Here is a 12871-nt window from a genome sequence, read left to right as displayed (position 1 = left end):
GATTTTTGTGTACAATCGCTGCAAAAGAAAGCTGGCCTTAAATAAACTACCATTACAAAAAATAACAAACAAAATTATCCAAAACAATAAAAATTATTCCTATTCTAATACCCTGTTTAAAAAAAAAAAAACACCCCAAAATAAAAAACTCTAATCTATAATAAACTACTAAGGGCCCTTAAAAGGGCCTTTTGTGGGGCCCTAAAAGGGCCTTTTGTAGGGCATTGCCCTAAAGAAACCAGCTCTTTTTGTAAACAAAAATACAAAGACCCACTAACATTACAAACCCACAAAATAAAAAACTATCTAAAAAAAACTAATCTACCCATTGCGGGACTTCAGCAACTGTGAGTACCTAAAGAGGGGTTAGTGTTAGGTATTTTTAAGGCTTTTTGGGCTCTGTTTTTTTAGATTAGGGGTTGGTGATTTCTTAAAAGAGCTAAATGCCCTTTTTGGATAAAGCCCATACAAATACCCTTTTCAGGGCAATGGGTAGATTAGGTTTTTTAAGATAGTTTTTTTTAATTTTGAGGGTTTGGGGGTGGGGTTTGTAATGTTAGTGGGTCTTTGTATTTTTGTTTAGAAAAAGAGCTGATTTCTTTAGGGCAATGCCCCACAAAAGGCCCTTTTATTATAGATTCAGTTTCTTTTATTTGTTGTTGTTTTATTTTAAAATTGGTATTAGAATAGGAACAATTGTTATTATTTTGGATAATTTTTATTTTTTATAATAGCCATTTATTTATTTTTTTGATGGGCAGCAAAGGAGCTGAATGCCCTTTTAAGGTCAATGCCCATACAAATGCTCTTTTCACGGCAATGGGTAGATTAGGTTTTACTTTAATTTTATTTTGTGGGTTTGGGGGGGTGGGGGTTTGTATACTGTTAGGGGGTGTTTGTTTTTCTTTTGTAGAAAAAGAGCTGATTTCTTTAGGGCAATGCCCTACAAAAGGCCATTTAAGGGCCCACAAAAGGCCCTTTTAAGGGCCCTTGGTAGTTTATTATAGATTAGGGTTTTTTAGTTTGGGGGGTTTAAACAGAGTATTAGAATAGGAATAATTTTTATTGTTTTGGATAATTTTGTTTGTTGTTTTTTGTAATTGTAGGTATTTTATTTTTTGCAATTTTAGTGTATTTTATTTTTTGTAATGGTAGGTTTTTATTTTTGTAATGTAGGTTTTAGTGTAAGTCAGCTTAGCTTTTATTTCACAGGTAAATTTGTATTTAGTTTAACTAGGTAGTTAGTAAATAGTTAATAACTATTTACTAAATAGTCTACCTAGTTAAAATAAATACAAACTTATCTGTGAAATAAAAATAAAAACCTAAGCTAGCTACAACATAACTATTAGTTATATTGTAGCTAGCTTAGGTTTTATTTCACAGGTAAGCATGTATTTAGTTTTAAATAGGTATTATTAAGTTAATAATTGTAACTTTTATTTAGCTCTATTTCAATTATGTTAAAGTTAGGGGGTGTTAGGGTTAGGGTTACGGTTAGGTTTAGGGTTTAATATAGTTTAATTTAGGTTGTTGCGATGTGGGTGGCTGGCGGTTTAGGGGTTAATAGGTTTATTTAGTGGCAGTGATGTGGGAGGCCAGAGGTTTAGGGGTCAATAACTTTATTTAGTGGTGGTGATATTGTGGAGCAGCGGAATAGGGGTTAATAGATTTATTATAGTGTGGGCAATGTTGGGGTGTGGGGAATAGGGGTTAATAAATTTAGTATAGTGGCGGCGATGTTGGGGTGAATACATTTTATTAGTGGCGGTGATGTCGGGAGTGGCAGATTAGGGGTTAATAGGTTTAATATAGTGTTTGTGATGTGGGAGGGCATCGGTTTAGGGGTTAATAGGTAGTTTATGGGTGTTAGTGTACTTTGTAACACTTTAGTTATGAGTTTTATGTAACAGTTTTGTTGCGTAAAACTCATAACTACTGCTCTCAGATGACGGTATGGATCTTGTTGTTATAGAGTGTAACGCAAGCTTTTTAGCCTCACCGCAAAACTTGTAATGTAAGCGCTATCGGAATCCAATGAAAAAAACGTTGCATTACAGGCTAAAAGGCTTGTGGTACCGCTATACCGACAAGACTCGTAATCGCTGCGTTGCTGTTTTAACGCTGAAATTGCCATTTTTTTCAGCGTTAAAACACGAACGCAAAACTTGTAATCTACCTGCTAGTGTTCAATTGTCCTCAAAGGACTGTACTTTGGGTGAATGGGGACTAAACTCACATGTTGTCTTACGCCAAACTATAGCTAATCACACTGAGGGCAATTGCGATATATTCTTGCTCACATTCCCACTCATCATAAGTGGGTGTCCCTCTCATGGGCATTAATGTTAATTTTTTTACCTTTGACTTGTTTACTTTTTTTCATCCAGGTACCCCATTGTTCAACCTATCAGGCAATTTTATCATCTCCTTGGGAGGCACCTCATTTGGTACTATGTGCAGGGAAATTGGCCAGGGTACGGTGCGTTTGGGTGCCTCCCTATGTAAGTATGTAATTTCCAGTAATGGCACTCATTTCTGGTTAATAAATGCCTCTGGAATGATCTTAACTGTGAATCATAATCTCACTGCATTTTTTTGTTTCCTCCAGGGCCCCAATTGTACTTTTTTTCCCCCATCCCTTGTACAATCTTTCTTCAACAGACCACCCCCTGGGTTGTAGTATATATGTGGACAGACAGAGGTGTCAGTCCTCTCTGGTAACTATGCAGCCATCTGCTTTCTGGGTTTGGTAACCCCAGCTATCCGTGTTGTCCCCACGCTGCCTTCAGGCCAAATTCACAATAAACATGAATCTGGAAGCTCTTTGCTCCTCATTGTCCAACAATGTGCAGGAGATTCAACTGGTCAAGCTATCCTCCTGGCCATTGGTGTCTACCTGAATCATCAGGACATTATCATGTTGTCTGTGATTCTACAGATTTTCATGAATGAGAGTGCAGGAGTTGTTCAGAGTGTGGCCCAAGAGTTGAAGCAACTTAGACAACTAGCATTGGAGAATAGGATTGCCCTTGATTACCTCCTGGCTTCCCAGGAGGGTGGGGGTGTAGTCTTGTGAGCAAAGAATGTTGTACCTATGTTATTGATCAATCACTTAATTTGAGTCACCATCTCACAGTTATTAGGTCCCTTTCCCAAGACGTCCAAGATTTGGCACTGGAGATATTTTTAACCATCTCTTTGATTGGCTACCTAATTTGGGATGGTTACATTCCGTTTTTCTGTATGGCAGTGTTATTATAGTATGCCTTATCCTGTTGTGTTGCTGTATGCAATGTGTACCTGGTTTAATCTCTACATGCAAGAGTGTTTTCTCTGTGTCTCATTCTTTCCCCAAATACTTGTTTCCCTCATTCTGTCTTGAATCTCCACACCATGTTGAGACCTGTCTTGACCCTCATTTCTTCTGAGTTCACCTATATCTCTCCTCCTCTATGTCTCTTCTGACCTCTTGACCTTACAATTGGCCAACCACCAGCTGTGCCCTAAATTTCCCCGTGTTATCCCTATGCAGGCTGCGCTACATCCCTAGGATCGTCTTGAATTTCCCTAGATTGGGAAACCGGCCACGGACAGACCATGGACCATCATCTACCTTGATGACCACCCCGGTCGTAGCCTGTATACCCATACCCCACTCATTTTCCCTCCCTGGTGGTTCCAATATCTTTATTGTCTTTCTGTGTAGTTTTATTTTTTTTTCCATATTGCATTACCTTATACTTACCCTCTCTATATATCCATCACAGGTGCAGAATTCCTTCACCTCCCAACCATGCTATGATACTGCCTGACAACCCACTATTCACGATCAACTCTGCAAGAATGTTGGGGATTGTTAATTGTTGTTCATGAATTTGGGAGGGGATGTTTTTGCACTATGCCATACCATACACTGCACATATATATATATATATATATATATATATAAATGTTTAGGTAGTTGCCTACTCCACCGGACAGCGCCTAGCATCCGGGAATAGCGGAATCGTTTACTACCTAACAACTTCACTCCTACCTTGATTTTGCTTACCCTCTTGTAGTCCTATGAACCATTTTGGATGGGAGCACCCATGTACTAATAGCATTGTGATTGTGATTGTCAAACCACCAATGCATTGACATTTTGTGATCGCGGCACTTTGACGATTGAGAACAAAGGGGAGAATGTAATGAGCTGCTTATTTATATTCACTTCTCCTACTAAACCTTTCTTTTTTCTTTGCTTTTCTCTGAAACTGCAGATATATTCTTTCCCTTACTTACTTACTTACTTCCCTTTCTTACATCTACTTCGAACCTAATAAGTATGTATCTTTATATATTAGTTTTGGCCTTGCATATATATTGTCATCTAAACATTTTAAAAGGCCTTTCTGTTCAGTATTATCTTTTCAACTCAGTTAGCCAATAAGCCTCTGTACAAATTCCAAGAAATCACATCTGCCTAGTTTTAACATAAGCTGTTTTTTTATTAGCAATCATATAATCACGTGAGATTTATTAGCCAATTATTATCAGCCAATTAGCTCTTTGCTTTGTGAGGAACTCTAAGGGTATAAAAATGCATGTATATGAAAATGTATTAGTCTTGCGTTGCTGTGTTTTGGGGTGTCAATCAACCCGATTGTATCCGATCAGGTTGATTTCTGTCCGCCCCTCAGAGCAGACGGACAGGTTATGAAGCAGAGGTCTTTAGACCGTTGCTTCATAACTTCTATTTCTGGCGAGCCAAACGCGGGGCATCAAGCTCCATACGGAGCTTAATAAATTGACCCCCTGGTCTGGACCTCTTATTACTTCACCTTATACAAGCTCACTCACGACACTTAGTTTCCCTTAAATTGCTAGTATTGCTAGGTACTATGATTTAAATTGCTATTCTTTTTGAACATGATATATGGTCTATTCAATATTGTGTTCTAAGAAACTTTTTCTCTTTCAAAATAGTGCAGTATTTCTATATGATTTTTCTAATCTCACAGTTTAATGGGATACATTTTTTTTTTTTAAATTTGATCGAGAAACAAGGTCTAATTTTTTAAGTATTTAAGTATAACACAACTCTAATGGATTTATTTTTAAATCACCAATCATATATTAGCTTATCTTTAAATCTGCTATTTTCTAATGCATCATGGTATTCTTGCAGTGCCATATACTTTTAATGTTTTTAGACGGGTTTTAAAGCCATTAGTTGATTGCTTTTTGATGATGTATAATTCTAGTGTAAAGTGCTGACACATCTAAGGCTCCCAACAATAATAGTTCTTCTGTTAAATATCACAGCAGTAGTATCAATAGTATGTGGGTTGTCCCTAAAACATTATTATAGAGATAGGTATTGAAAGTTTCAAAAAACAGTACACATATATGGACAATGTAGATACCCCCATTATTTTGACACCTTATTTTTATCCTGTTTATTCTTTTCTTAACATTTCTGTCTCATGGTTTATAAAAAAATTCTATTCATTTTTTTGTGTTCTTTGAAGGGTCCTGAGACTTTTTTTGTAATGTGTTTTCATATGAGAATAAGCCCTCTTCTATGGCTCACCCTATATCTGTCTCATTCAATATTTGAGAATGTTTTGCATTTAGTAAAATGCAATTGGAGTGATTGGACTACAGTATATGCAAGCTAACATTGATCACAGTGACAAATTTCATAAAAAATATTTATCTCTCTAATATTTGGCATCCCTGATCTAGAGATTGCTTTTTAAACACTATGCAATATCTGATCACACAAAGATAAAAAAAGAGCAATTCAAATCTATATATTGTATTAACATAAAATGAATTAAAAAAGTGAGTTTACCTTTGTAGGAGACAGTTATGAAGAGTGCTAAGATGATTACATATGAGATTGTCAGAAAACAAAAAGAAATTATCAAAGGCTTCCGAAATACCCATACTTTCTCTGAAAAGAAGAAAAAGAAATAAAAAGTGAATTTAACATAAATCCTAATTATTTTACAAAATACATATCACCATAACTAAGTTATAATCAATATTATTCTCTTCATTTAATTTAATGTTTTATTTCAGGAAATACTTTATAAATGGTATGCCTGCTAGAGATTGGCGAATGTGGTAAAAGTACAACTCTGACATTTGTTTTGGACAAACAGATGTCGATAAGGATGAAAACCGCTTAAAATTCGTTAGAATAATGTTTTTTCCAATTTTCAAATGATTCTTTCATTTTTCGAATGTTCATAATTAGATCGAATATTCTAATTTTCGAATGTAATATTCAATATAACAAATATTTTTTAAAAGTTCAATAGTTTGTGGGAGATAATTTAGTAAATTGATACTTAATAGATACACATATATAGATTCAAATATTTCTTATTTGAATATTGCTTAATTTGAATATTAAATTTAAAGATAGCATTATAAATACTATTATGTTAAACAAATGTAGAATGTTGTACAAACATTTGAAATTCAAAACAAATGAATGTGTTAAATTTAATTTTTTGAATTTTGTGAAACTTTCACCAATCCCTGTTGCCTGCAAACTAAGGCCTAGATTTGGAGTTCGGCGGTAGCCGTCAAAACCAGCGTTAGAGGCTCCTAACGCTGGTTTTGGCCGCCCGCTGGTATTTGGAGTCAGTGATTAAAGGGTCTAACGCTCACTTTTCAGCCGCGACTTTTCCATACCGCAGATCCCCCTACGCCATTTGCGTATCCTATGTTTTCAATGGGATCTTCCTAACGCCGGTATTTAGAGTCGTTTCTGAAGTGAGCGTTAGAGCTCTAACGACAAAACTCCAGCCGCCTGAAAATAGCAGGAGTTAAGAGCTTTCTGGGCTAACGCCGGTTCATAAAGCTCTTAACTACTGTACCCTAAAGTACACTAACACCCATAAACTACCTATGTACCCCTAAACCGAGCTCCCCCCACATCACATCGCCGCCACTCGATTAAAATATTTTAACCCCTAATCTGCCGACCGCCACCTACGTTATACTTATGTACCCCTAATCTGCTGCCCCTAACCCCGCCGATCAGCCAATCAGATTGAGCTTGCATTCTATTGGCTGATCGGAACAGCTAATAGAATGCGAGCTCAATCTGATTGGCTGATTGGATCAGCCAATCGGATTGAACTTGATTCTGATTGGCTGATTCCATCAGCCAATCAGAAAATTCCTACCTTAATTCCGATTGGCTGATAGAATCCTATCAGCCAATCGGAATTCAAGGGACGCCATCTTGGATGACGTCCCTTAAAGGAACCGTCATTAGTCGGGAGACAACGGAAGAAGAGGATGGATCCGCGTCGCCTGCTTCAAGATGGACCCGCTCCGCACCGGATGGAAGAAGATCGAAGATGCCGCTTGGAGAAGATGTTTGCCGGTCCGGATGTCCTCTTCTTGCCGGATAGGAGGAAGACTTTGGAGCCTCTTCTGGACCTCTTCAGCCACCGGATGATGGATCGCCAACCCCCGCTTGGGTTGGATGAAGATGTTGGAGCCAGGACGGATCGGTGATACCTGGATGGTGAAGACAAGGTAGGAAGATCTTCAGGGGCTTAGTGTTAGGTTTCTTTAAGGGGGGTTTGGGTTAGATTAGGGGTATGTGGGTGGTGGGTTGTAATGTTGGGGGGGGGTATTGTATGTTTTTTTTTACAGGCAAAAGAGCTGAAATTCTTGGGGCATGCCCCGCAAAGGGCCCTGTTCAGGGCTGGTAAGGTAAAAGAGCTTGTAACTTTTTTAATTTAGAATAGGGTAGGGAATTTTTTATTTTGGGGGGCTTTGTTATTTTATTAGGGGGCTTAGAGTAGGTGTAATTAGTTTAAAATTGTTGTAATATTTTTCTTATGTTTGTAAATATTTTTTTATTTTTTGTAACTTAGTTCTTTTTTATTTTTTGTACTTTAGCTAGTTTATTTAATTGTATTTATTTGTAGGAATTGTGTTTAATTAATTTATTGATAGTGTAGTGTTAGGTTAATTGTAGGTAATTGTAGGTAGTTTATTTAATTAATTTATTGATAGGGTAGTGTTAGGTTTAATTATATCTTAGGTTAGGATTTATTTTACAGGTAAATTTGTTATTATTTTAACTAGGTAACTATTAAATAGTTCTTAACTATTTAATAGCTATTGTACCTGGTTAAAATAATTACAAAGTTGCCTGTAAAATAAATATTAATCCTAAAATAGCTATAATATAATTATAATTTATATTGTAGCTATATTAGGATTTATTTTACAGGTAAGTATTTAGCTTTAAATAGGAATAATTTATTTAATAAGAGTTAATTTATTTCGTTAGATGTAAATTATATTTAAGTTAGGGGGGTGTTAGTGTTAGGGTTAGACTTAGCTTTAGGGGTTAATCCATTTATTATAGTAGCGATGAGCTCCGGTCGTCAGATTAGGGGTTAATAATTGAAGGTAGGTGTCGGCGATGTTAGGGAGGGCAGATTAGGGGTTAATAACTTTATTATAGTAGCGGTGCGGTCCGCTCGGCAGATTAGGGGTTAATAAGTGTAGGCAGGTGGAGGCGACGTTGTGGGGGGCAGATTAGGGGTTAATAAATATAATATAGGGGTCGGCGATGTTAGGGCAGCAGATTAGGGGTACATAGGGATAACGTAGGTTGCGGCGGTTTACGGAGCGGCAGATTAGGGGTTAAAAAAAATATGCAGGGGTCAGCGATAGCGGGGGCGACAGATTAGGGGTTAATAAGTGTAAGGTTAGGGGTGTTTAGACTCGGGGTACATGTTAGGGTGTTAGGTGCAGACGTAGGAAGTGTTTCCCCATAGACAACAATGGGGCTGCGTTAGGAGCTGAACGCTGCTTTTTTGCAGGTGTTAGGTTTTTTTTCAGCTCAAACAGCCCCATTGTTTCCTATGGGAGAATCGTGCACAAGCACGTTTTTGAGGCTGGCCGCGTCCGTAAGCAACTCTGGTATCGAGAGTTGCATTTGCGGTAAAAATGCTCTACGCTCCTTTTTTGGAGCCTAACGCAGCATTTGTTTGAACTCTCGATACCAGAGTTAAATTTATGGTGCGGCCAGAAAAAAGCCAGCGGAGCGTTAACAGCCCTTCTACCGCCAAACTCCAAATCTAGGCCTAATAATTTTGTTCCTACTACATTAGTTTGTATGTAATAATCTGATAATTCAGTATGGCTCATATTTAGATACTATCCAACAGTCTTTTTTTATACACAAATTTAACTTTTATCATTTCAGCTGAATTTGGAGCTGAGTTTCTCGAGTGATCATAATGCAATATTGTATTGGTTGTTAAAAACCCTCTGCTGTTAATGCATAATCATGACTTCCAGAGTTAACTATTACAATTCGTTTCCATCTGCTCCACTGCTAACCCATGTAAATGCACCTATTAGGTTGCTAGTATGGGCCGTTTTTTTACTGCTATATGGTTGTTTGGGATAAACTTTACCAAAAATGGCAACTGCGAGTTTCTATATAAAACACTTAAAATATATTTATTTGTTTACAGGATTTTAACTTCTTTAAAACTTTAAAGCTGCCTCAGTGCTTAGTATTATTCTAAGAGACCCTTAAATGAGATTATGCAATTGTGAATGTTTTTTTAAAGGGGTGGAGCCTCCATGCACGCTTAATCCAAACTCATTCACGACTGCTTGTTCCAGATTACAAGTTCAACAATATATGCACTTTAGTGAACAAGTTTGGACTCAACTTATGAAAGTTGTCAAACTACCATATAGTGATAGAAAAACAGTGCACAGTCTCCCAATTCTAGCACCCTCATAGACGCATTTACATAAGTAAACAATGGTGCTGATGGAAATGGATTTTAATAGTTGACTATGAAAGCCATTTTTATGCGATTTCCTGTAAAAACCCGGTTTTAATAATGCCCTTATTGTTATTGACAATCACAACAGTTTGAGTGAGAAATATAATCAAATATGAAATCGTAAATCATGCCATTTGTAGATGTTGCTGCCCTGAAATGTTTTCCTGCAGATGCCTTTACCTGTACATAATATCATGTAGTCATCACCTTTACATGTATTTACCTATACATATGTAAATGTGTTAAAATTAATTAAACTAAAGATGTTGTTAATCCACCAGGGAGAATAATAATAGACTAGATTATGAATGGCGCGCTAACTGTTGTGCGCAAGCGATAAGGATTTTTTTTTGGACTCTTTGCGCATTTACTATAGTATAGAAAACAGTAGTTTCTATTATGAGATCTACAAGTGGTCTCCTTTATTTCACTCTCTTGAAAGAATCGATCCTAAATTATTTGAGGTCCAAAAGTGGCCTCCTGAGTTGCAGAGAGTGTTCAAAATTTTACGGCATATCTTTCACACATTGTATTGTTAAAATTATTTCCAGTGTTTTTTTTCTTTGTACCATGAAAGCAGCTCAATTCTTCTTTTCATTCTTGAATTGATCCTTGTAAACCATGTTTTGCTAACAAAATATTGTATTGTAGATGGAGTTTTGCTGCAATTTATTGTTTGTACGCCACTAACTAAACCTAAATAAAAACTATTTAAAAAATTTTTTTCAAGTATACTGTCCCTTTAAATCTAAATCGTGAAACCCTATGCGCAAAATGCATATTTTACATTCTTATGTTCAGTTCTTCACATTCACCTAGGTTACAAGTTGTGCGTAACCGTTTTAATGCTAATTTTTTTTTGCCATTTCAGAGTAAAAACCGTTACGCAGCCTTTACGAGTCTTGTCGGTATAGCTGTACCGCAATCAATTTAGCCTTTAACGCAGCATCAATCCTACACTCAAAAAAATGAAATTTTTGCATGGGATTTCCATAGTGCCGGAATTACAGGTTGTGTGGTGAGGCTAAAATGCTTGCGTTCCAGCCTATACCGACACAATCCGTTCCGCCTTCTGAGAGCAGTAGTTATGAGTTTAGTGCAACAAAACTGTTACACAAAACTCATAACTAAAATGTTACAAAGTACACTAACACCCATAAACTACCTATTAACCCCTAAACCGAGTCCCTCCCGCATCGCAAACACTATAATAAAGTTATTAAACTCTAATCTGCTGCTCCCGATATTGCCGCCACTAATAAAGATATTAACCCCTATTCCGCCGCACCCTAACATCGCTGACACTATAATAAACCTATTAACCCCTAAACCGCCAGCCCCCCACATCGCAAAAAACTAAATTAAACTATTAACCCCTAAACCTAACAACCCCCTAACTTTAAATTAAAATTACAATATCCCTATCTTAAAATAAATAAAAACTTACCAGTGAAATTAAAAAATTAAAAAAAGTTTAAACTAACAATTAACCCAACATAACTATTAGACTAAAATTGAAATAACTACAAATTAAATAAACTAAACTACACATTAAAAAAACCTAACACTACTAAAAAAAATAATTCTAAAATTACAAAAAATAACGAATATTAAATTACAAAAAATAACAAACAATAAATGACAAAAGATAACAAACAAATCTAAAATAGCCCTATCAAAATAAAAAAGCCCCCCAAAATAAAAAAAAACCCTAGCCGACAATAAACTACCAATAGCCCTTAAAAGGGCCTTTTGTAGGGCATTGCCCTAAAGAAATCAGCTCTTTTACCTGTAAAAAATTACAAAGACCCCGCCAATAGTATAACCCACCACCAAACCAACCCGCCCAAATAAAAACCTAACTCTACAAAACACCTAAGCTACCCATTGACCTGAAAAGGGCATTTGTATGGACATTGCCCTTAAAGGGGCATTTAGCTCTTTTGCATTGCCCTGAAAAAGGGCCTTTAGCTCTTTTAAGAAAGTCCAAACTCTAATCTAAAAAAAAAACACCCAAAAAAAGTTAAAAAAAAACCCCAACACTAACCCCCGATGATCCACTTACAGTTTCTGTAGTCCGGACATCCAGGCGGCGAGAAGTCTTAATCCATCCAGGCGGCGTCTTCTATCTTTATCCAGATGGCATCTTCTATCTTCATCCCTGCGGCGCGGAGCAGGTTCGTCCTTGAAGCCATTCGGTGCTGAGCGTCCTCTTCATAGGTCACCATCATACACTGGATCTTCAATGCAAGGGAGCCTTTTCAAAATGGCGTCCCTTGCATTCCTATTGGGTGATTTGATTTTTGAAATTCAAATGAGCCAATAGGATGAGAGCTACTGAAATCCTATTGGCTGTTCAAATCAGCCAATAGGATGAGAGCTACTGAAATTCTATTGGCTGATTGAATACCAGTCTCATGGGGATACAGTTGTAGATGCTAACAACATCCAAAGTGAAGAGTATATCATCATCTTCATTAGAAATATAAGATAGTTTTTCAAAAAAATCACCGGTATCTTTAAGAAAAGATTTCTGGATAGATGCAAGAGGGTTAAGAACCTTATCAATAAAGATGGCAATGTTTAAAAAGACTGATTCTGTGCTGGCAGCTATCGGCCTACCCGGGGGGGTTATAGAGATTTTTATGAACTTTCGGCAGCGTGTAAAAGACTGGGGTAATGGGGTATTTTTTTATTAGAAAAATAGCAAGATCTTTTGTAATAACATTATTTTTCATAGCAGTATCAACCACAGTTTTTTTAATTTATTTTTTTATGTCTGATAAGGGGTCCCCATCAAGTATCAGGTAGATACCGCCATCAGGCAGCTGTGCCAAAATTTCTTGAGTATAATACTCAGTGTCTAATACAATTACCACTCCACCCTTGTCAGCATTTTTAATGGTGATATTTTTATTTGCTGATAGGAGAGAATCAGCGCTAATTTCAACCTAATGCCAAATACAAATGGGGCCCCTCTCAAAATGTCCCTGGGGGGATAGAACAACATAGACAGGATGGTATTGGCGCTTTAA

General features: G+C 36.8%; 1 protein-coding gene across 4 annotated transcripts in view; it reads right to left on the bottom strand.

Moving 5' to 3' along the window:
* The window catches only part of LOC128663538 (F-box/LRR-repeat protein 12), a 495942-nt gene that overhangs the window by 471512 nt on the left and 11559 nt on the right, over window positions 1–12871 (bottom strand). For all 4 annotated transcript variants that reach the window (XM_053717912.1, XM_053717913.1, XM_053717914.1 and 1 more), the window contains exon 2: window positions 5843–5944. In XM_053717912.1, coding sequence (XP_053573887.1) covers window positions 5843–5944 — 102 coding nt within the window. The remainder of the gene's footprint in view (window positions 1–5842; window positions 5945–12871) is intronic.

The sequence above is a fragment of the Bombina bombina genome, chromosome 6, assembly GCF_027579735.1.
Source record: "Bombina bombina isolate aBomBom1 chromosome 6, aBomBom1.pri, whole genome shotgun sequence".
NCBI classification, from domain to species: Eukaryota; Metazoa; Chordata; class Amphibia; order Anura; family Bombinatoridae; genus Bombina; species Bombina bombina.
This window is presented reverse-complemented; position numbering and strand designations above follow the sequence as displayed.